We start from the raw sequence: 22,867 nt of genomic DNA on the forward strand, positions 1-22,867 counted from the left end.
CAAATGGGCAAGGCATCCAACCTGACACAGAAGCTGGCAGGCAGGCAACTGCTCTTCTATTACAGTGAAAAAAAAAAATGTATTTTAAATCTAAAGCTTAACCAATTGTTAAAACAGATATGAGTGGTGGCACTGGGCAAGTGGGCACAGTATCCAATGTGAACCTCACACAGAAGCTGGCAGGCAGGCAACTGCTCTTCTATTACAGTGAAAAAAATATATTTATTTTAAATGTAAAGCTTAACCTATTGTTAAAACAGATATGAGTGGTGGCACTGGGCAAGTAGGCACAGTATCCAATGTGAACCTCACACAGAAGCTGGCAGGCAGGCACCTGCAATTACATTACACAGGGAAAAAAAAAAAAGCAGCCTGATGTTATAGCCCTAAAAATGGCTTTTTGGGGTGCTGTCCTTACAGCAGAGATCAGATGAGTCCTTCAGGATTGTAGTGGACACTGAATACCCTAGCCTAGCTATCAATTTCCCTATCTAATCAGCAGCAGCTAAACTTTCCCTCCTCTCACTAAGCATGCATCTTCCGAATGAATCGAAAATGGATGCTGGGAGGGAGGTTGGAGGGTGTGGAAGAGAGGGAGTGCTGCTGATTGGCTGGAATGTGCCTGCTGACCGAGAGGCACAGGGTCAAAGTTTGCCCAATGATGACGAATAGGGGGCGGATCGAACTGCGCATGTGTCCGCCCGCCGCAGCGAACGCGAACACGCTAATTTCGCCGGGAACTGTTCGCCGGCGGACAGTTCGGTACATCACTATTAGTAAGTGAGGTAAAGCTAGGTTAGCTTTTACTCATAAGGAAGGTTAAAGAGACATACAATAGTACTAGGCAGATGTGTCCTGTTTCACTCCACTCCAACAAGCTATATACCCTATCCTTTTATTGCAAGGCTACAGTTACAGTCTCAGGGATATATATATATATATATATATATATATATATATATTGCAGCATATGCTGACGATCTAAAATTATTGATCACTAATTTCTCTACCTCCTTACCATCAGTTCTTACATTGCTTGAGGACTGCACAGTGGTTTTGCACTATAAATTAATTTATACAAAACAAATGCTTTACCACTTGACCTGAATAAACAGGCTTTATTTCACTTACAAGCAAAATATCCAGTTCATTTTAACCATTCCTCCATGCTCCATCTCGCTTTCCAAATTTTAAATCCTGGTATGGACTCAATAATTCTTGGTTAGGCAAGGTGGCATCAATAAAGACAATGTACTACCACATTTTCGCAATATATTTCAAATCTTTACAATTTCTATTTCAGTTCTGTACTTTAGAACTCTCTAAACACAAATAGATAACTTTAGAAAAAAAATTAATTAAAATAGCATTTATGTATGTACCCAATAAATATGGAGGTCTCAAATTACCTAATTTTCTACATTATTATTATACAAGTAAGCTTGTGCAAATTAAACATTTTCAAGCACAGGTCGTGGTAAAGCAATGAGTGGATCTAGAACACAATTTGTTTTGCATGTTTTTTCTTAGTTATTTAGAGGGAAGCTTTTAAGACCCATACGGCAATTGAAAATATTCATGTCAGGTATGGATACCTGCTGTCTCACCTGAATAATGGCACAGGAGTACTATTTGTCAAATTTAAATCTGTTGCGAGCAGTTGAAGAGAGTAAAACAGAGCAAAGTGGAAAACTTAAAGATTCTGGAGGAGTCGGCAAGATCCAAACAGCCATGTTTGTAGAGAGTGCATTAAGGAAGATGAGGGAGCTTTAAAAGATATATTTATGTGGGGCCCAAAAATGTTTTAGCAGCTTAAAGTGATGTACGCAAGTGTTTTCAGTTTGCACCCACAGAAGCAAAGACTTTTATAACAGTGATATCAACATAGCAATTGTTGCCACTATATAGTAGTTTCTAACGTCGGGGGTCCCAGTCACCCCATTCACAAAAAATAAAATAGAAAGGTGAACAGCGCTAAAGATCAGAAAATGTACATACGTTTAATAGAAATACTGGCCAGCGGAGTAACTTAAAAAAAGAGAAACAAAAATACAAATAATGGTACAGTATGTATGAACGCTATAATTCCACAAGAACAAAGGTGTTATATTCACACTCACACTTTGAGGAGCTATATCAGCTCGGTGTTAAGAGCCTGGACGGAATAATCTGCGTCTATGGATTTCTTGAGGTTCAAGATCGTTGGTGAATTTATAGGTGTAAGTATTCGTTATATGAAAAACAAGAGTAAAATACGCCACATGGTATAGTACGTAAATATAAAATATTGTAGTAAAAGTAGATGATCCTACCATCTTTAGCGCTGTTCACCTTTCTATTTTATCTGTCCATTGATCACAAGGTAGAGGGAACACCTTGTTGGTGAACTGCTGCTCACCCTTGAGAAGCGAGCGCTTATTACTTATTTGCACCCCATTCACAATGTCTGCCAGAGGACTCTGAGTAAACCTGGGAAGGCATTTTTCAAGATCTATAAATATAGTATTGATTTAAATTGCTTCACAACTATATTTGGAATTGATATAGGTGGCTTACCAAATAAATACAAAATCAATGGGAGTATAGGCATCTTCATTGAGTTCACCCCGCCCAGCTGGGAGATTTCAAGGTTTGTTTTGGAGTCCTAAGATTATCTTAGGCATTTGTAAAAGTGTAGTGCAGTTAAAGTGGATGAAAGATTGCGGTGGCTGTCTCAAGTACTCCTGATTTTGTCTGATACCAATTGGGGGTTTGGTTTTCTCCATTATTGTTTTTGGAAAAGGAGATTTTGCCATACTGTTTCAGTATCTTGGAGAGTAATGGCAGTGAGATCATTAGGTTAGTTAGGCATTAACAGGACTTCATCTGCAAACAGGGCATTTTGTGTTCAGTAGTATGAATATGAAAGCCAATAATGTACCGTATATACTCGAGTATAAGCCGACCCGAATATAAGCCGAGGCCCCTAATTTTACCCAAAAAAACTGGGAAAACGTATTGACTCGAGTATAAGACTAGGGTGAGAAATGCAGCAGCTACTGGTAAATTTCTAAATAAAATTAGATCCTAAAAAAAATATATTAATTGAATATTTATTTACAGTGTGTGTATAATGAATGCAGTGTGTGTGTATGAATGCAGTGTGTGTGTATGAATGCAGTGTGTGTATGAGTGCAGCGTGTGTATGAGTGCAGCGTGTGTATGAATGCAGCGTGTGTGTATGAATGCAGTGTGTGTGTATGAATGCAGTGTGTGTATGAGTGCAGCGTGTGTGTATGAGTGCAGCGTGTGTGTATGAGTGCAGCGTGTGTGTATGAATGCAGCGTGTGTGTATAAATGCAGCGTGTATGTATGAATGCAGTCTGTGTGTATGAGTGTAGTGTGTGTGTGTGTGTGTGTGTGTGTTGCAGAGCCTCGCTGGGGGGTGGGCAATTTTTTTTTTAATTATTTTAATTTTTTTATTATTTATTATTATTATTTTTATTCATTTAATTTAATTATTATTATTATTGTATTATTATTTATTTATTATTTTTTTTATTATTACTAATTATTATTTTTTTGTCCCCCCTCCCTGCTTGCTACATGGCAGGGAGGGGGGCTCCTTCCCTGGTGGTCCAGTGGCATTGGTAGTTCAGTGGGGGGAGAGGGGGGCTGGCAGAGCTGTACTTACCTCTCCTGCAGCTCCTGTCAGCTCTCTCCTCCTCCGCGCCGTCCGGTCAGCTCCCTCTGTCAGCTCACACTGTAAGTCTCGCGAGAGCCGCGGCTCTCGCGAGACTTACACTGGGAGCTGACCGCGGTGCTGAACGGACGGCGCAGAGGAGGAGAGAGCTGACAGGAGCTGCAGGAAAGGTAAGTACAGCTCTGCCAGCACCCCTCTCCCCCAGTCTGTATTATGGCAATGCAAATTGCCATAATACAGACTATTGACTCGAGTATAAGCCGAGTTGGGGTTTTTTAGCACAAAAAATGTGCTGAAAAACTCGGCTTATACTCGAGTATATACGGTATTGATTTGCTTTAATTTTCTGTACTAAAGCTCTAATGTAAGAGTGAAAATCAGTGGTGAAAGTGGACACCCTTGGGCTAAGGAAATTAAGGTGCGCTCTCTTGTTCAAGCATACACAGCTCTATAAGCATCATAGAAGTTGTGTGTACATCCAACAGTTTTGGTGCCAAAATCAAAAACCCCTCCCAGACGAGGTGTGTAGTAACCATAGTAACAAAAACAAATATGCTAAACAATCATAGTGTATACTTTAGGCATCTGTTACACCATCTCGTTATAACAAACAATTTTAACCAACATTCAAGTAGGGGAGCATTTGGGAAATAGTGATCACAATATGGTAATTTTTTAAATAAACTCAAAAAAGCAAAATCACATGGGGTATACTAAAACGTATAATTTAGAAAAAAAGACAATTTCAATAAGATTAGGGCAGCTCTACAAGATATCGACTGGCATAAACTCCTTAGTGATAAAAACAATGAGGGTAAATGGAATCTATTCAAACAAATATTAGAAAGGTACATTTCTCAGTATGTACCATTGGGTAATAAATATAAAATAAACAAGTTAAAACCAATGTGGCTTAGTAGAGAATTAAAACAAGAGATTAAAAATAAGAAAATGGCATTTAAAGCATTTAAATCTCAAAAATCAGAGGCATCCTATATAAGATATAAAAAAGCCAATAATGCCAATATGCAATGTAAATCTGCAGTTGCTAAGGCCAGTAAGGTTTTGTCATGTATAAATAGGGGCATAAATTCTTCGGATGAAAATATAATTTTGCTTCTTTATTAATCGCTGGTAAGACCACACCTTGAATATGCTGTGCAATTTTGGGCACCTGTTCTAAAGAAGGATATCATGGCACTAGAAAAAGTGCAGAGACGAGCTACAAAATTGATCAAAGGAATGGAGCATTTTAGTTATGAAGAAAGGTTAAAAAATGTAAATCTGTTTAGTTTGGAAAAACGGCGCCTGAGAGGGGATATGATAACATTATACAAATATATTTGGGGCCAGTACAAACCTTTATCTTGAAATCTATTCATAAACAGAGCTATACATAGGACACAAGGTCACACATTTAGGCTGGAAGAAAGGAGATTTCATCTAAGGCAAAGAAAAGTTATTTTTACAGTAAGAGCAATAAGGATATGGAATTCTCTGTGGTGGTTTTGTCAGTCTATAGAGATGTTTAAACTGTAATTGGATATATTCTTGCAAAAAAACATAACATACAGGGATATAATTTCTAATTAGTGGGGTAATAGCTGCTTGATCCAAGGAGACATCTGTCTGCCATTTTGGGGTCAAGAAGGAATTTTTTCCTAGTTTGTTGCAAAATTGGAAGCCCTTCAGATTAGGTTTTTTGCCTTCTTTTGGATCAACAGCAAAAACATATGTGAGGAAGGCTGAACTTGATGGACGCAAGTCTCTTTTCAGCTATGTAACTATATGTAACTATATAAAAGAAGGGTACATACAAAAAATTAAAGATATAATATATACACCTATTCAGACAAATAAAAGGGATGTGATGGGTTCAAGTATGGCTCTACCATATGCCTATACTTTTGTGGATAAATTGGAGGATAACTTAATGTATACCCATTCCCTATTTGTAGTGCACACACAAATTTGGTGGCGCTACATTGAATACAATTTTTAAGGGTCTGGGAGTGCCCTGCTGAGCTCATGATTAAATTCTTCAATGACTCTAGTACTTTGTGACATACTATTACTATTACTATGAATTGGCACAAAAAGAGATTAACATTTGGATCTACTGATCTATAGGGGCGATAATGGCTTGAACACAGACATCTACTCTAAGCCCACAGATTGTAACAGTTTATTACACTTTACAAGTCGTTTTCCTGAAGGGACCATTTGGTCACTTCCATATAGCCAGTTTATGTGAGTCAAATGCAAAGTGTCAGACACAGATATAGCTAATATGAGACCTGATTTGAGTTGAAGGGTTATCCCACTAACCTCTTCAAGGAGGAAAAGTACAAGAATTTGAACCTTGATAGTTTTAAAATTCAAGACTCTTGCAAATAAGACAAACAACAAATTCCGTTCATCACCACCTTCAGCCCTATCAGTAGAGATGTCACCCACATTATTCAGAAACAGTGAAGAACTTTGTCCAATACTATTCAGAACATTCCTGAATCCCAACCCCAATATACAGAATAAAGGCTTTGTTTTCTTGTCTTCAATAAACCTACATGATCAGGTTAACCTGTTGAACCCATTAATAATCTATTTAAAATTACTATTTGGAGGTTATGGTCCTCTATCACGAAGTAGCAGGTAGTGCACTGGTTCCTATTCATATTCCTCTATCTTACAGGATATTTTGATGACTTAAGGGATGGAGGAATGCGTGCACAAAAATGGGTTTTACTGAAACATACTATTGAGGACAGAGGAAATGAAGAGTGTGAACTAATGCTTTAGCAAGGGTAAAATAGTATGTTTCTTAGCTTGGAGAGCTTTTCAGGAACTCAGCATAATGTAAAGGATTTATAAAGAAATCTGCTGTAATTTGTCTTGCATCACAGCTAGTTTAGGGGCGGTCAGCCATTAGTAAAGATATACCTACTCCAAAGAGGTTTCTATGTATGCTGGCCACACATCAAAGCAGAAACCTGAACAATGAAAAGTGCATACCATGCATTCATGTTGGCAGATACACCTTTTGCCATTTTTGAAGTATTTTGGTTGGAGGCAGATAATGTTGATGAGATGCATACTTAGAGGGTCTGGACACTCCAAGTATGCAGAATCCATAATCCTTCTTCAGGATTATCTTTGACTCTGGTGGCTCCATTCCGTTCACACCAGAAGTTTTGTTGGAAAGCCCCAACTGTACACAATTTGACTATTATGCAGTGCTTTAATGACCTGAGAAAATGCATGTCTTTTAGCCATGGTTGGCTGATAAATTGGTGTAAAGATACAGTCCCGCGAATGGATTTGGAAAAAGTGTTGGATTTCTGTGCAGTCATCATCAAACCATTTTCAGTATGAAAGTATTGTAATCACACAATACTATCTCTGGGGAGGGTACAGTGGTGTATCCTGGTTTTGTGCTGCCCTAGGCAGGACAAAACTCAGGCGGCCCCCCTCCCCCCGCGCCACCCCCAGCCAACCTTTCCCCCCGCCCCGCATTCTAAATACACACACACACACATTCACTGACAGATACGCATACACTAGCTAACAGAAATACACACTCGCTAACAGAAACACACACACACTAACAGACACACTCACACTCAGTAACAGACAAACACACTCACTAACAGACACACACTAACAGACACAAACTAGCAGACACACACACTCACTAACATACACACACACACAGGCAAACACACACTAACACACACACACACACTAACAGACACACACTAACAGACACAGACACACACTAACAGACACACACACTAACAGACACACACACTAACAGACACACACTAACAGACATGGACACACACTAACAGACACACACACTAACAGACACAAACACAGACACACTAACAGACACAGACAGAAACACTAACAGACACAGACAGAAACACTAACAGACACAGACAGAAACACTAACAGACACACACACTGACACACGCACACACTAACAGACACACACACTAACAGACACACACTCGCCCACCCACATTAACACATTTTTTTTAAATTTATTTTTAAGACATTTTTTTTTATTTATTTTTAAGACATTTTTTTTTTATTTAACACCCCCCCAGCCTCCTTACCTTTGGGAATGCTGGGGAGGGGTGGTCTCTTCCTCCCTGGTGGTCCAGTGGCTGCTGGGCGATCGGGCGGCACTGCCTGGCGGGCGGCCGGCCGGCCGGCGAGGGAGCACTTCCCCTGAGCTGTCTGCTCAGCTCCCTCGCCAGCCGCAGAGTGAGGCTGGGAGCCGGAATATGACGTCATATTCCGGCTCCGGCTCCCAGCCTCACTCTGCGGCTGGCGAGGGAGCTGAGCAGACAGCTCAGGGGAAGTGCTCCCTCGCCGGCCGGCCGCCCGCCCGCCAGGCAGCGCCGCCCGATCGCCCAGCAGCCCGCCGGCATGTCTGTTAGCTATAGTATTCCTTTTAAACACTTGAGATATGCCGTTTACCAGATATATTTTATGTTTTTTAATTCAGTTTATCATAAATGATCACAGACTCGGGGCCCTGCTGATACCCTCCCAGGGGCGTATTAGCCGCGAGGCAAACAAGACATTTGCCTTGGGCATTTGGGGGCGGCTTTTTTTGCCGCCCCCTGGAAAATGCCGCCCAAGGCAAATGCCTTGTTTGCCTCGCGGCTAATACGCCCCTGGGAGGGTATCAGCAGGGCCCCGAGTCTGTGATCATTTATGATAAACTGAATTAAAAAACATAAAATATATCTGGTAAACGGCATATCTCAAGTGTTTAAAAGGAATACTATAGTGTTAGGAATATACCTCTGTCTTTAACTCTGGATGCTTATAATGTCCACTTAAAGTATATTAGTTTATTTGAATTTATGATTTATTTGACCTGTTTATTTAACATTTTTAGACTTGCAAAAACTGTTTTTATATTTTACATGATGAATACTGCAATGCATGAGTGTTTAAAGTTGAAACTAGAAAAATGTATTTGTTCTCTTCCCTCAGGAAGTCTTCAGATTAGGTACAAACTGGACCATCATCTTGACCCTGATATCTTTAGCATCAATGTAAAAAGTTTAGCTGATGGCCATCTACACAGAATAAAGATTCTAAGGAAACAAGAGGCTCTCTTTGTAGAAGTAAGTATATTACTAATTTTGCAAGTATACACAGAACATATATGGATATCTAGTATATCAACAGGACAATTGGGAGTTGAATTTGGTAAAATTGTAGTTGTGTGTTGACATACAAAAGGTAGTTCTAAATAGCTAGAGATAAATATGTTAGATAAAGTGGAGGCTTTTCCCCTGTCATCTGTTTCATAATACATTTTGCAGTTATCTCTCATTTCACTACCAATCATTAGTGGATAGACCCAAGAAAGTAAAACAAACAAACAAAAACAAATCTTGAAATTTATTATGTCTTAAATCACTCTTTTCTGCCATTAGTAATACATTGGTGCTATTATATTTATGATTTTTCTTAAATCACCTGGTTCACAAATTCATAAAATCAAATTATAGTATCTCTTTACTAAAGAAGTAGTTGGGGATTTCTTACAAGATAGTTTCAAATGTTAGTCCAAACATTATTAAGTTGGAGATTTTTTTTTTCAACTTTACATTTCACTTTTAATCTCTCCAATTCACGTTTGAGAGAAATTCCATTACATATTAGGTTTAATATGACACATACAGGGAGTGCAGAATTATTAGGCAAATGAGTATTTTGACCACATCATCCTCTTTATGCATGTTGTCTTACTCCAAGCTGTATAGGCTCGAAAGCCTACTACCAATTAAGCATATTAGGTGATGTGCATCTCTGTAATGAGAAGGGGTGTGGTCTAATGATATCAACAACCTATATCAGGTGTGCATAATTATTAGGCAACTTCCTTTCCTTTGGCAAAATGGGTCAAAAGAAGGACTTGACAGGCTCAGAAAAGTCAAAAATAGTGAGATATCTTGCAGAGGGATGCAGCACTCTTAAAATTGCAAAGCTTCTGAAGCGTGATCATCGAACAATCAAGCGTTTCATTCAAAATAGTCAACAGGGTCGCAAGAAGCGTGTAGAGAAACCAAGGCGCAAAATAACTGCCCATGAACTGAGAAAAGTCAAGCGTGCAGCTGCCAAGATGCCACTTGCCACCAGTTTGGCCATATTTCAGAGCTGCAACATCACTGGAGTGCCCAAAAGCAGAAGGTGTGCAATACTCAGAGACATGGCCAAGGTAAGAAAGGCTGAAAGACGACCACCACTGAACAAGACACACAAGCTGAAACGTCAAGACTGGGCCAAGAAATATCTCAAGACTGATTTTTCTAAGGTTTTATGGACTGATGAAATGAGAGTGAGTCTTGATGGGCCAGATGGATGGATTGGTAAAGGGCAGAGAGCTCCAGTCTGACTCAGACGCCAGCAAGGTGGAGGTGGAGTACTGGTTTGGGCTGGTATCATCAAAGATGAGCTTGTGGGGCCTTTTTGGGTTGAGGATGGAGTCAAGCTCAACTCCCAGTCCTACTGCCAGTTTCTGGAAGACACCTTCTTCAAGCAGTGGTACAGGAAGAAGTCTGCATCCTTCAAGAAAAACATGATTTTCATGCAGGACAATGCTCCATCACACGCGTCCAAGTACTCCACAGCGTGGCTGGCAAGAAAGGGTATAAAAGAAGAAAATCTAATGGCCTCCTTGTTAACCTGATCTGAACCCCATTGAGAACCTGTGGTCCATCATCAAATGTGAGATTTACAAGGAGGGAAAACAGTACACCTCTCTGAACAGTGTCTGGGAGGCTGTGGTTGCTGCTGCACGCAATGTTGATGGTGAACAGATCAAAACACTGACAGAATCCATGGATGGCAGGCTTTTGAGTGTCCTTGCAAAGAAAGGTGGCTATATTGGTCACTGATTTGTTTTTGTTATGTTTTTGAATGTCAGAAATTTATATTTGTGAATGTTGAGATGTTATATTGGTTTCACTGGTAAAAATAAATAATTGAAATGGGTATATATTTGTTTTTTTGTTAAGTTGCCTAATAATTATGTACAGTAATAGTCACCTGCACACACAGATATCCCCCTAAAATAGCTATAACTAAAAACAAACTAAAAACTACTTCCAAAAATATTCAGCTTTGATATTAATGAGTTTTTTGGGTTCATTGAGAACATGGTTGTTGTTCAATAATAAAATTAATCCTCAAAAATACAACTTGCCTAATAATTCTGCACTCCCTGTATTGAAGCACATTTTACCCAAATCCATCCTAATTAGTTTTAACTATAGTTTCAGACAATATTTTGTAATTTTTTTTAAAAAGGATCATAAAGCAGCTGTTTAACAATGCAGTAGCAGTTTAGTTTTAAAGCTGGTTTTAAACAAACCCTTTTATTCATCATCCAAAAATAACACTGTAAAAGTGAATAAGCAGGACAGACATGCTATTTGGCCATATATCAGGAAAAGTCAATAATGACATTTAGAAACAACAGGAGTTTCTTGGAGAACTGGTGGACTGTGGTTGGCATTAGTTTATAAGTTAAAAAGCAGGTCTAATTTTTATTTATTTATTTATTTATTTTAAACTTTTTTCCATCATTTTAATAAATATTTTTAATCTTTGCTGATTTTATTTATAACTTTGTCCCTTTTTTATTTATATTTTTCTCTTTGCTGTTTTTATTTAAAACTTTGTCCCTTTTTTATTTACATTTTTCTCCTTCTTGTTTTTATTTAAAACTTTGTCCCTTTTTGTATTTATATTTTTCTCCTTGTTGTTTTTTTTTAAAACATTTTTTCCTCTTTTTATTTTTTCTCTTGCTGTTTATATTCCTCTCCTTGTGGGTGCTGCTGCTGAGCCAATTAGGGGGAATGTCACCTGTGTTCCCAATATAAACCCACTGCTGACTCACAGAGCTTGCTCACTGGAGTTTGCTTGAAAGTAGGCTATTTAAAGTAGTCTCTTTTAAGTAGGAGTTGAAACAATGGGAGTTTCTTGGAGAACTGGTGGACTGTGGTTGGTATTAGTTCATATCAAGTGAAAAAGCCGGTTTGATTTTTATTTATTTTTTAAAAGCTTTTTTCCATCTTTTTTATAGATATTTTTAATCTTTGCTGATTTTATTCATAACTTTGTCCCTTTTTTATATTTATATTTTTCTCTTTGCTATTTTAATTTAAACGTTTTCCCATTTTTTTATGTTTTTTTATTTCTTTGCGGTTTTTATCTAAAACTGTGTCCTTTTTTATTTATATTTTTCTCCTCACTGTTTTTATTTCAAACTTTTTCCCTCTTTTATTTATCTTGCTGTTTATATTCCCCTCTTTGTGGGTGCTGCTGCTGAGCTAATTAGGGGGGATGTCACCTGCGTGGGATTTGCATTGCCAATATAAACCCACTACTGACTCACAGAGCTTGCTCACTGGAGTTTTCTTGAACGCAGGCTATTTAAAGTAGTCTCTTTTAAGTAGGAGTTGAAACAACAGGAGTTGAAACTATAAACCAAGAGGGTAAATATGGATTTGCTCACTTGTGTTTTTTGGTAACTGGGGATGAGTGCTAGCAAGTTTGCAAGTTTTACTCAGTGCACATCCTGCTGCATGTATGCATGCCTAGATTAATCTGTCCAGGGTCCATACCTCTGTGGTAGGAATGAGCGAATGGCTTTTCTGGAAGCTCAGATTGGAGATCTGGAGAGGCAAATTGCAACACTGAGGGAGATTGACAATCTTGAGAGGAGTCTGCTGCTCACTGAGCAGAGTTAGTGGGTGCAGGCAGTGGAGTGGGAGTAGATGAGACAGTTGGTGAGCAGGCACATAGCTGGGTAACAGTGGGGCGAGGAAGAAGGGCGGGAAGGAAGAGGAAAGGTTTAACTAGTCCTGATCTTGAGCCACCTAACATATTTGCCCGTTTGAGTGAAGATGTTGGGAGGATCAGCTCAGGAGTAGCTGTACTGCAGGGAGCTGTTCCTTCTAACAGCCGTGGGAACAGCCCCTCTAGTACGGGTGGGGTTAAGAGGGTAAGGAAGGCTAGACAGGTTGTGGTGGTAGGGGACTCTATTATAAAGAGAGTTGATAGGGTAATCTGCCACTATGATCGTCTCAACCGGACAGTTTGCTGTCTCCTGGGTGCTCGTGTCCGGCATGTTGCCGACATTGTGGAGGGATTATTGGGAGGGGCTGGGGATGACCCAGCTGTCATGGTCCATATTGGTACCAATGACAAAGTCAGAGGAAAATGGAAGGCCCTAAAGAATGAGTTCAGGGAACTAGGAAGTAAGCTAAAGAAAAGGACCTCCAATGTAGTATTTTCAGAAATATTACCTGTGCCGCGGGCTACAGCAGAAAGGCAGCGGGAGATTAGAGAGGTCAATATGTAGCTGAAGTCTTGGTGCAGGAAAGAGGGTTATGGGTTTTTAGAGCACTGGGACGATTTTGCGCTTGGGTACAACCTGTATAGTCATGATGGATTGCACCTAAATGGAAGAGGGTTTGCTGTGCTGGATGATAGGATGGCTAGAAGGTTGGAGGATATTTTAAACTAGTAGTAGGTGGGAGGGTCAAAGCAATCTAGAAAATGGAGATAGGATAGAAAGGAGATGGGCTTTAGCTCAGTATAAGGGGGTGGAGATGGGGAGAGGGGAAAGCTCAAAACAGAGGTGGTATGTAATATTGATAAGAATTCACAAAAAGTACAAATGGCTAGTGATGTCCTGAACAGTTCGCCGGGAACCGTTCGCCGGCAAACATAGCGTGTTCGCGGTCGCGAACACGCGCAATGTTCGGTCCGCCCCCTATACGTCATGGAGATGGAGATGGGAGGGTCTGGCAGGGAGGGTCTGCTGCTGATTGGCTGGAATGTGTCTGCTGACTGTGAGGTACAGGGTCAAAGTTTACTTAATGATGACGAATAGGGGGCGGACCGAACATCGCACGTGTTCGCGACTGCGAACACGCTATGTTCGCCGGCGAACGGTTTTCTGATGACTCATGATAATATTAAATGTATGCTTACTAATACTAAATAATAAAATTAGGAAACTAGAGGCAATAGCATACACTAAACAATATGATATAATAGGCATAATGGAAACATGGTGGGAGGACAAACATGACTGGGCAGTTAACATAAATGGGTACACGTTATTTAGGAAGGATAGGAAAAACAAGAAGGGTGGTGGGGTATGTTTGTATGCCAACCATGAGTTGAAGTCAAATCTTAGGCATGTGGAGTGTGACGAGGAAAATGTGGAAGCTTTATGGGGCAAACAAAGGGAAATCAATTATCGGTTTGTATATGTTATAAACCACCCAATGTAAATATTAATGAGGAAGAACAGCTGTTAAAGCAAATTGGGAAAGCTGCAAAAAGGGGTAACACATTAGTTATTGGAGATTTTAATAAATTGGGATTGAATGACTAGTACTTCAGCAAGGGGAATCAGGTTTTTGAATGTGTTAAATGACACCTTCATGTCACAACTAGCACAAGCACCAACTAGTAAGGATGCTTGTCTGGATCTCGTTATAACAAACAATGTTGATCTTTTGACCAACATTCAAGTAGGGGAGCATTTGGGAAATAGTGATCACAAAATCGTATTTTTTTAAATAAACTCAAAAAAGCAAAAGCACGTGGGGTATACTAAAACATATATATTTTTTTAAAAATGCCAATTTCAATAAGATTAGGGCAGCTCTGCAACAAATCAACTGGCATAAACTCCTGAGGATAAATGGAAACCATTCAAACAAATATTAGAAGTAACTATTCAAACAAATTTGAAGTAGGAGGACCGACCAAGCATCTTTTTCCATCTCCCGCTTCCTAAAATCGATGCCTTATATACACGTCCCCTGATGACATAACAGGGATTAAACTGATAAGAATAGTACTACTTAACACACTACTCCTATCTGGTGGCACATTAGATTGCACGCGCAGTGCCCCAAATTTGAAGTAGGAGGACCGACCAAGCATCTTTTTCCATCTCCCGCTTCCTGGGTGGAGGGAGAGAGACCTTCAATGAGATCAGTGAGGACAAGGAACGGGACATGGCTAGCTCAGTATAAGGGGGTGGACATTTATGCAAATGGGGAGTTAGCGGTTGTGCAAATGGACTGTTTGCGGTTGTTTGCGGTGCGTTAAACGGGGAGTTTGGTCTGTCACTGTGGGCGTAACCCTTACATTACCTGATCGATACAACATAATTCCTGATGTTTTAAAGCACGTTATTCCAAACAATTTAGGAATGTTAGGTGATTTATGCCCTTTATGGATTAAAACCAGACTCTGCATCAACTATGTAATTTTCCATGGGAGTTTTGCCATGGATCCCCCTCCGGCATACCACAGTCCAGGTGTTAGTCCCCTTGAAACAACTTTTCCATCATTCTTGTGGCCAGAAAGAGTCCCTGTGGGTTTTAAAATTCGCCTGCCCATTGAAGTCTGTGGCGGTTCGCCTGGTTCGCCCGTTCGCAAACATTTGCGGAAGTTCGCGTTCGCCGTTCGCGATCCGAAAATTTTATGTTCGCGACATAACTAATGTCAAACTAACCTAATTGCATTCTACAAAGAAGTAAATAGAAGTATATATCAGGGTGTTGCAGTGGATGTGATCTACTTGGATTTTTCCAAGGCATTTGACACGGTTCCTCACTATAGGTTCGTCTTCAAACTAAAAGAAATTGGTCTAGATGAATATTCTTGTTCTTGGGTAGAACATTGGCTTAAGGATAGTGTACAACAAGTTGTTATTAATGGTAAATTTTCAGGCTGGACAAAAGTGGTGCCTCTCAGGGTTCTGTTTTGGTACCACTTCTATTTAACATATTTATAAATTATCTTAAAATAGGCGTTGAAAGCCATGTTTCAGTGTTTGTAGATGACACAAAACTCTTTAAAGTAATACAATGTGAGCAGTATATTGCTTTGCTGCAGAGGGATTTGGATAGATTGGGGGACTGGGCACTAAAATGGCAGATTACATTTAATGTACAGAAATGCAAAGTTATGCACTTCAGGGTCAAGAATGCACAAGCAATTTACACCCTAAATGGTACTGAATTAGGGATAACCACACACGAGAATGATTTGGGAATTGCTATAGACAACAAATTAGGCAGCAATATGCAATGTCAATCTGCAGTTGCTAAAGCCAGTAAGGTTTTGTCCTGTATAAATAGGGGCATAAATACTCAGGATGAAAAAATAATTTAGCCTCTTTAAAAATCACTGGTAAGACCACACCTTTGCTGTGCAATTTTTGGCACCTGTTCTAAAGAAGAATATCATGGCGCTAGAAAAAGTGCAGAGACGAACTACAACATTTATAAAAAGAATGAAGCATTTTAGTTACGAAGAAAGGTTAAAAAAAATTAAATCTGTTTAGTTTGGAAAAACGGTGCCTGAGAGGGGATATGATAACATTATACAAATATATTCAGGGCCAGTACAAACCATTACCTGGAAATATATTCATAAACAGGGCTATACATAGGACACGAGGTCACGCATTTATGCTGAAAAAAAGTAGGTATCTTCTAAGGCAAAGAAAAGGTTTTTTTGCAGTAAGAGCAATAAGGATATGGAATTCTCTGCCTAAAGAGGTGGTTTTATCAGAGTACATACAGATGTTTAAATTGCAATTGGATAAATACTGGCAAAAACATAACATACAGGGATATAATTTCTAACTAGTGGGGTAATAACTGTTTGATCCAAGGAGACACCTGTCTGCTATTTTGGGGTCAAGAAGGAATTTTTTCCTAGTTTGTTGCAAAATTGGAAGCCCTTCAGATTAGGTTTTTTGCCTTCTTTTGGATCAACAGCAAAAACATATGTGAGGAAGGCTGAACTTGATGGACGCAAGTCTCTTTTCAGCTATGTAACTATATGTAACTATATAAAAGAAGGGTACATACAAAAAATTAAAGATATAATATATACACCTATTCAGACAAATAAAAGGGAATGTGATGGGTTCAAGTATGGCTCTACCATATGCCTATACTTTTGTGGATAAATTGGAGGATAACTTCATCTATACCCATCCCCTATTTATAGTGCACACACAAATTTGGTGGCACTACATTGACTAGGTTTTTTGCCTTCTTTTGGATCAACAGCCAAAACATATGTGAGGAAGGCTGAACTTGATGGAGGCAAGTCTCTTTTCAGCTATGTAACTATGTAACTATGTAACTATGTAAATATGTAACATTAGATCTGATATACAGTTATTCAGAAGGATTTAATATCCCTTTATTTTTAACTTTTTTTCTTGCAACCTTGTAATATAATTGTTTCAACTATTTGCTTTTCACCACAATCTACACTGAATGCCACATAACGTCAAAGCAAAAAAACAGCTCTTTGAAATTTTTTAAAATGTATTACAATTATTGAAAACAACAACTTGATACTTTACATTGACATAAGTATGCAGACTCTTGGCTATGACATTTCAAATTCGACTCATATGCATGCCATATCTCTGCATCATCTTTTAGATTTTTCTACACTTTAATTAGAGTTCACATATGGCAAATTCAATTGGTTTGACATGATTCATGATTCATGATTCATAAACCTGTCCAAAGCCATAAATGCATATAAGAGCAAAAACCAAACCATGAGGTCAAAGCAACTGTATTAAGAGCTTTGAGACAGGGTTGTGTTGAAGCATGGGCAAACTTTGCCTGTATGGAAGCTTCTGGTCTCTGATTGGTAGGAAGCATCTGCAGAATGCTGATCCCAGCTGGAGGTGCTGTGTGCACAGACATTGAGAGAATGTCTGGCTATGGTTCCCCCCGAGGTCCATGCTGCTGCCAGGGGATAAATTAATTACAGTGGCACCAGCTTTGGTGTCTGGGCAGCAGCAGCAATGGAATTTATTTACAATAGCTAAAATCACATAAACATTTTATGGGGAATGGCTGCATAAACTTGCACGAATTGGCAGCATGAAGTAATTAACTGTTACAACTGTCTTCAAATTGGCGACTTGTGTTAAGTAAATGGGAAGAATTAAGTATGTATTCTAAATTGTGATTGTAAGTAATGCTTATATTTCATTATTTATTTACAGGTAGACCAGTATGCAACTGTTAAATTCCTTCTTACTTCAAATACAGAGTTTACTGCAATCCAGTCTCTTGTGCTTGGAAGAATACCAGGTAACTAGTTTCATATAGTCTTCTCCAGATATAGTTATAAATTTGATGAAATAAGTGACAATCAGATCATAAACACACTTTTGTCAAAGTTCAAATATAATCTAAAATAAGCACATTCTAGGAGACGGACAAGTGGGTTCTTATAAAACTAATTTCACACTTATCTTTCGATTTTATAATCAGCCATTCTGAGCATGATATTTCCATCTAGAGAGTGATGATTTATAAGCATAGTGTGGGATTCTGCCGACAGATCATAAGCAAATCTTGTTAACTAAAATTGAAATAGCACTAACATCTTTCTGAAGAAGCACATTAAAAGCCAGGTAAATTGCTGTATGTGGATGCAATTTTGTGTATGTGTGAGCAGAATTATCGTTGCTGAGAAAAAAACAATGAAAATCGAAGTCATCAACAGAAAAATATTTCTCATAAGCTGTAAATGAAACTTTGCGTAGCCATTCACCTGCCAAGAGGGCATAGTAATTACCTTAATTGTATGTGGTAGTGATACATAAATAGACGGATGTCTATAAACTAGTCCTTCAGTGGTATGAGCTCTCATTTTTCTCCTTTAAGGAATTTTTTTTTTATCATCATGTTTTGGGAGAAAATCATGTAAGAAAATTACCATCTATAATCTAAATACAGTTTTGGACATATTTCTATGAATATTTTATTATTGTTTCCTTCAGAAATTTACATTATACCTTACTTTTTTTCCTTTGAAAGGTACCTATTGCAATGCTATTTTCAGAATGTATCCTCTGTTTAAACTATAAGTCTGTATTTAATATTTTTTGGATAAGATCTTCAAATTATCACAATCTTTAAAAAACAAAAAACACCTTCAACACAATTATATACAACAAATTGCATAGACTTCAATGGTGATATCTGTAGATAAAGTATTTGAAACATTTTCTAACAGATCATAGGTAAAATGAAAGACAGACAGATTCCATAGGTGAATAAGCCAAGTAAGTCAATTTTACAACCACGTATAATACTAAGACACAATAAAAAAAAAATACAAACAATATATTTGATACACAATTAAATGAAATAACAAAAAATGCAGAGGTTATTTAATAATACTATTAACCAGCCTATGTGTGACTACAAACAAGTAACTTATAGTTTCCATGCACTGTAAATGCCCTTTAGTTTGTAATGTAGCACATTAATTTGTATATGACAATTCAAATTATACATTATATAATGACAGACAGTGAGACAAAGAGGTATAAGTGCATACGAGTGTAGTTAGGTAAAAATAAGTTGGTAGTAGTATACTAGTTACCATGGTATACAGCATTAAAATTATAAGTATTAAATTAGTGACAAACATATGGGCCCACTGTTACACAATCCTACCACCGACTAAAGAGCAGAAAGAATGTGAATGTGATTCTAGTGAAAGGATCGTTCCCAGATGGGGTTCTTCTGCTACAGTCAGGTAAAATTATATGTAGAGGGAGAGCTTTATCCCTCTTCAAAACAAAACTAAGCATGTACACCAAAATATAGCTTCCAATGAACCCCAATAAGGACAGAGGCAGTTGTACAAGTACAAAACATGGAATTTGGATATATGTCTGTTCAACCATAATTTACATATTTCATATTAAGTGCACCCACACTTACTGTATATGATTTGTTCAAGAGAGAGGGTGTTCATTTCACAACAAATGTTTGTATATGGACACAAAATTGATATTAATAAAAGCTAAAAAAGAAATTGTATTACTTTACAAGTTCTGCCTGACATTTTAAATTTTATATTACTGTTCACTTTAACAGCAAGAAAATATACATATTTGTCTTCAGGGATCTCTCACAAATACAAAGATGTCACCAACCTAGTACACAGGTGTGGCACCACGCGCGTGTCAGCCTAACATTTAAAACGAGCAGCAGCAACATTTAAGGCATCATGAGTCCAGGTGTAACGTATAAGATTCAAATTAACATCTAAAGAAGGAATGGCGGTATTGGAGGACAGTAAGCAAGGCAGTAAGATGCTGACCATTAGTAACAAAGAATGCACTTAGATCTGAGGAATAATGAGTGGTATTGTTCCTAGCAAACTAGGCCCATGGTAACAAATCAGACCAGTTCTCTTACGTGCTATTAATGAAACAACGTAAGTATTGTTCCAGGGAATGGTTAGCTCTTTCAGCTGCACTGTTAGTCTGTGGATGATAGGACGAGAAGAATGATAACTCTATACCCAATTGTTTGCTGAAAGACCTCCAATACCTAGATACAAATTGAGAACCCACTGTCAGACACAATGTTCAGTGAATACCATGTAACCTGAATTTCTCCTGAATATGTGTACGAGCTCTTGGGTGGTAGGCAGCTTCTTGAGTGGAATGAAATGCGCCATTTTAGAGAACCGGTCAATGACCATTAGTATGGTGTTAAAACCTTTAGAGACTGGAAGTTTGACAATAAATTATATAGCTAGAGGTACGTGAGGTATAGGAAGTGGTTGGAGATACTAGAATGGAGTGGTTGTGCATGCTGTAACATACTCTCTTTTATAGAGAAGGTCACCAAAACGTTCTGGTGACAGCAGATATAGTTTTGCTGATAACGGGATGTCCTGCAGTTACATTGTCATGAAATACCCTTAATTACTATTTTTATTATTATTGCCATTTATATTGCGCCAGCCGATTCAGCAGTGCTTTACATTATTATGAGAAGGGGGATTTAACTATAAATAGGACAATTACAAAAAACTTACAGGAACAATAGGTTGAAGAGGACCCTCAAACGAGCTTACATTCTATAGGAGGAGGGGTGTAAAACACAATACGACAGGAATTTGCAATCAAATAAGGTGGGAGTGAGGCAGAGCTGGAGGAGAGAGTAAAGGGCTGCCCTTTAGTAGAGAACAAGAGACAGGTATGTAAGTTAGAGGTTACTCTGGGAGGCCATAAGCTTTCCTAAAGAGATGGGTTTTAAGGCACTAGGGGAGAGTCTGATGGTGGTAGGCAGGCTATTCCGTAGGAAGGGAGCTGCCCGCAAGAAGTCCTGCAAGTGTGAGTTGGCCGTATGGGTGCGAACAACGGACAGGAGGTGGTCACGGGCAGAGCGTACAGACCAAGAAGGGACATACCTATGCATCTGTGAGGAGATATAAGAGGGGCTAGAATTGCTCAGTGCTTTATAGGTGTGAATTAGTATCTTGAATTGACTCCTATAGCATACAGGAAGCCAATGTAAGGCCTGAAAGAGGGTTGAGGTGTGAGAGAACCGACTAGAGAGGAAAATCAGTCTGGCGGCAGCGTTCATTATGGACTGTAGTGGTGCAGTACGGCTTTTGGGAAGACCAATCAGGAGAGGGTTACAATAATCTATGCTGGAAATTACTAGAGCATGGACAGGCTCCTTGGTAGCATCTTGCGTAAGAAAGGGGCGGATGCGGGCTATGTTTTTAAGATTTCCTTTCTCTCCTTAACTGTTATGTACAATTTACCCTGAGGTTTGTTGCTGGGAGCCTGTGTCTGAGCTGTCATAATGGTACTAAGGAGAAGCCAGGACACCATAAGAACAGTAGAGGCAATAATGCATTCAGGAAGTATGATGTTTTGCTCCTGTTCTTCCTTGGCATCATATTGCCTAGATAGGGTTTCAGCTTTGACGTTTCTTGTGCCTGGTCTGTAATTACAAAATTGAAATGTGACAAGAACAGAGACCATCTGGCTTGTCTGGAAGATAACCTCTTGGCTCACCTATGTAAGCCAGATTCTTGTGATCAGTGATCAAGTGGATCTTTAGAACCCTCCAAAAGATGTTGCCATTCTTTTAAGGCCAGGATAATGGCTAACAGTTCTCTGTTGCCTTTATCATAGTTTCTCTCAGGATCCTATCCTGACCACTCAAATCATGTTTCATTTCTTCTGTTTTATTTCCTACAATTACCATTTTCACCACCAGTGGTCTCCCTAACCACTAGAAAAACCTCAGTCTCTCTCACCTTCATAGCATGATAATCCAAATCTGCTATACAAGGCCCCACCCGACAAAGCCAACTTGCCTTTACATTGAGAGAAGTTGTGTTCTGAACCTGACAAGTCTTCTGCTCCTGGCTCATGCTAAGAAAACCTGCTCTACCCTTACTTACCTTGAACCATCCTGATTTATTCCAACCTGATCTCCAAAACGAACCTGCTTTATTTCCAAACTGGACTTTGTTTTCATATTGATTTTGTTCAAACCTACCTGGATATTACAGACTTTCATATTATTTGCAAGTATCCTAAACTATCCTGAAACTGCAGTTCTGATTTCCAACCAAAGAGACTGATCACCTCAATTGCTACCTTAACCTGTTTGACTTTTTTCCTTTATGTTCCTGTTTAGTTTTATTTAATTATATCCCTATTACCTGTTACCTGATAGGGCATATTGCCTAAACCTTCACTGCTGTTTATTCTATTAACTCTAACCTATAATTTCTCTTATAGGTTTCCCTGTTACTTTATAATCCTGTCTGGGGCTTGTTGACTAACTCTTGTTTTCTGTTATCCCTTAATATTCTTACCTGTAACTCCGTTTATAGGTTCTATTTTCTCCATTTCTCTATATTTATTATTCCATTCTCCCTCTTTCCTTCTACTCTTATTAATTCTTGTCAAACCATGTCTAATTTCAATGAAGTACCTGAAGTCAACCCGGCACAAGTCTCCTCTCTGACCTGCTCAGAATCATGACCATTTCTCTCTACTGGTGACCGCTTTCTGGAGAAAAACCCACAAGGGTGCAACCAGGTTTCCTGTCTTTCCCTCTGAGATAGAACAGCACCTTTCCGATGCATCTACCTCTAGTATAAAAAGTGTGCTGGTATCAGGGTTAACTAGTATGGAAGCAGAAGCAAACAAGGTCTTAAATGTATCAAATGCTTATTTTGCTTCCTGTGCCCATATGTGACAGTTTACACCCTTACGTGTTAGGTTAGTAATTGGTGCTACAAATGTAG

General features: G+C 38.8%; 1 protein-coding gene across 1 annotated transcript in view; it reads left to right on the top strand.

Moving 5' to 3' along the window:
• CNTNAP4 (contactin associated protein family member 4) overlaps window positions 1-22,867 on the top strand; it is a 440,483-nt gene that overhangs the window by 406,455 nt on the left and 11,161 nt on the right. Inside the window, exons 20-21 of the mRNA XM_063454951.1 lie at window positions 8,693-8,826; window positions 17,787-17,874. Of these exons, the coding sequence (XP_063311021.1) occupies window positions 8,693-8,826; window positions 17,787-17,874 (222 nt within the window). The remainder of the gene's footprint in view (window positions 1-8,692; window positions 8,827-17,786; window positions 17,875-22,867) is intronic.

Source organism: Pelobates fuscus, chromosome 5, assembly GCF_036172605.1.
Source record: "Pelobates fuscus isolate aPelFus1 chromosome 5, aPelFus1.pri, whole genome shotgun sequence".
Taxonomy (NCBI): domain Eukaryota; kingdom Metazoa; phylum Chordata; class Amphibia; order Anura; family Pelobatidae; genus Pelobates; species Pelobates fuscus.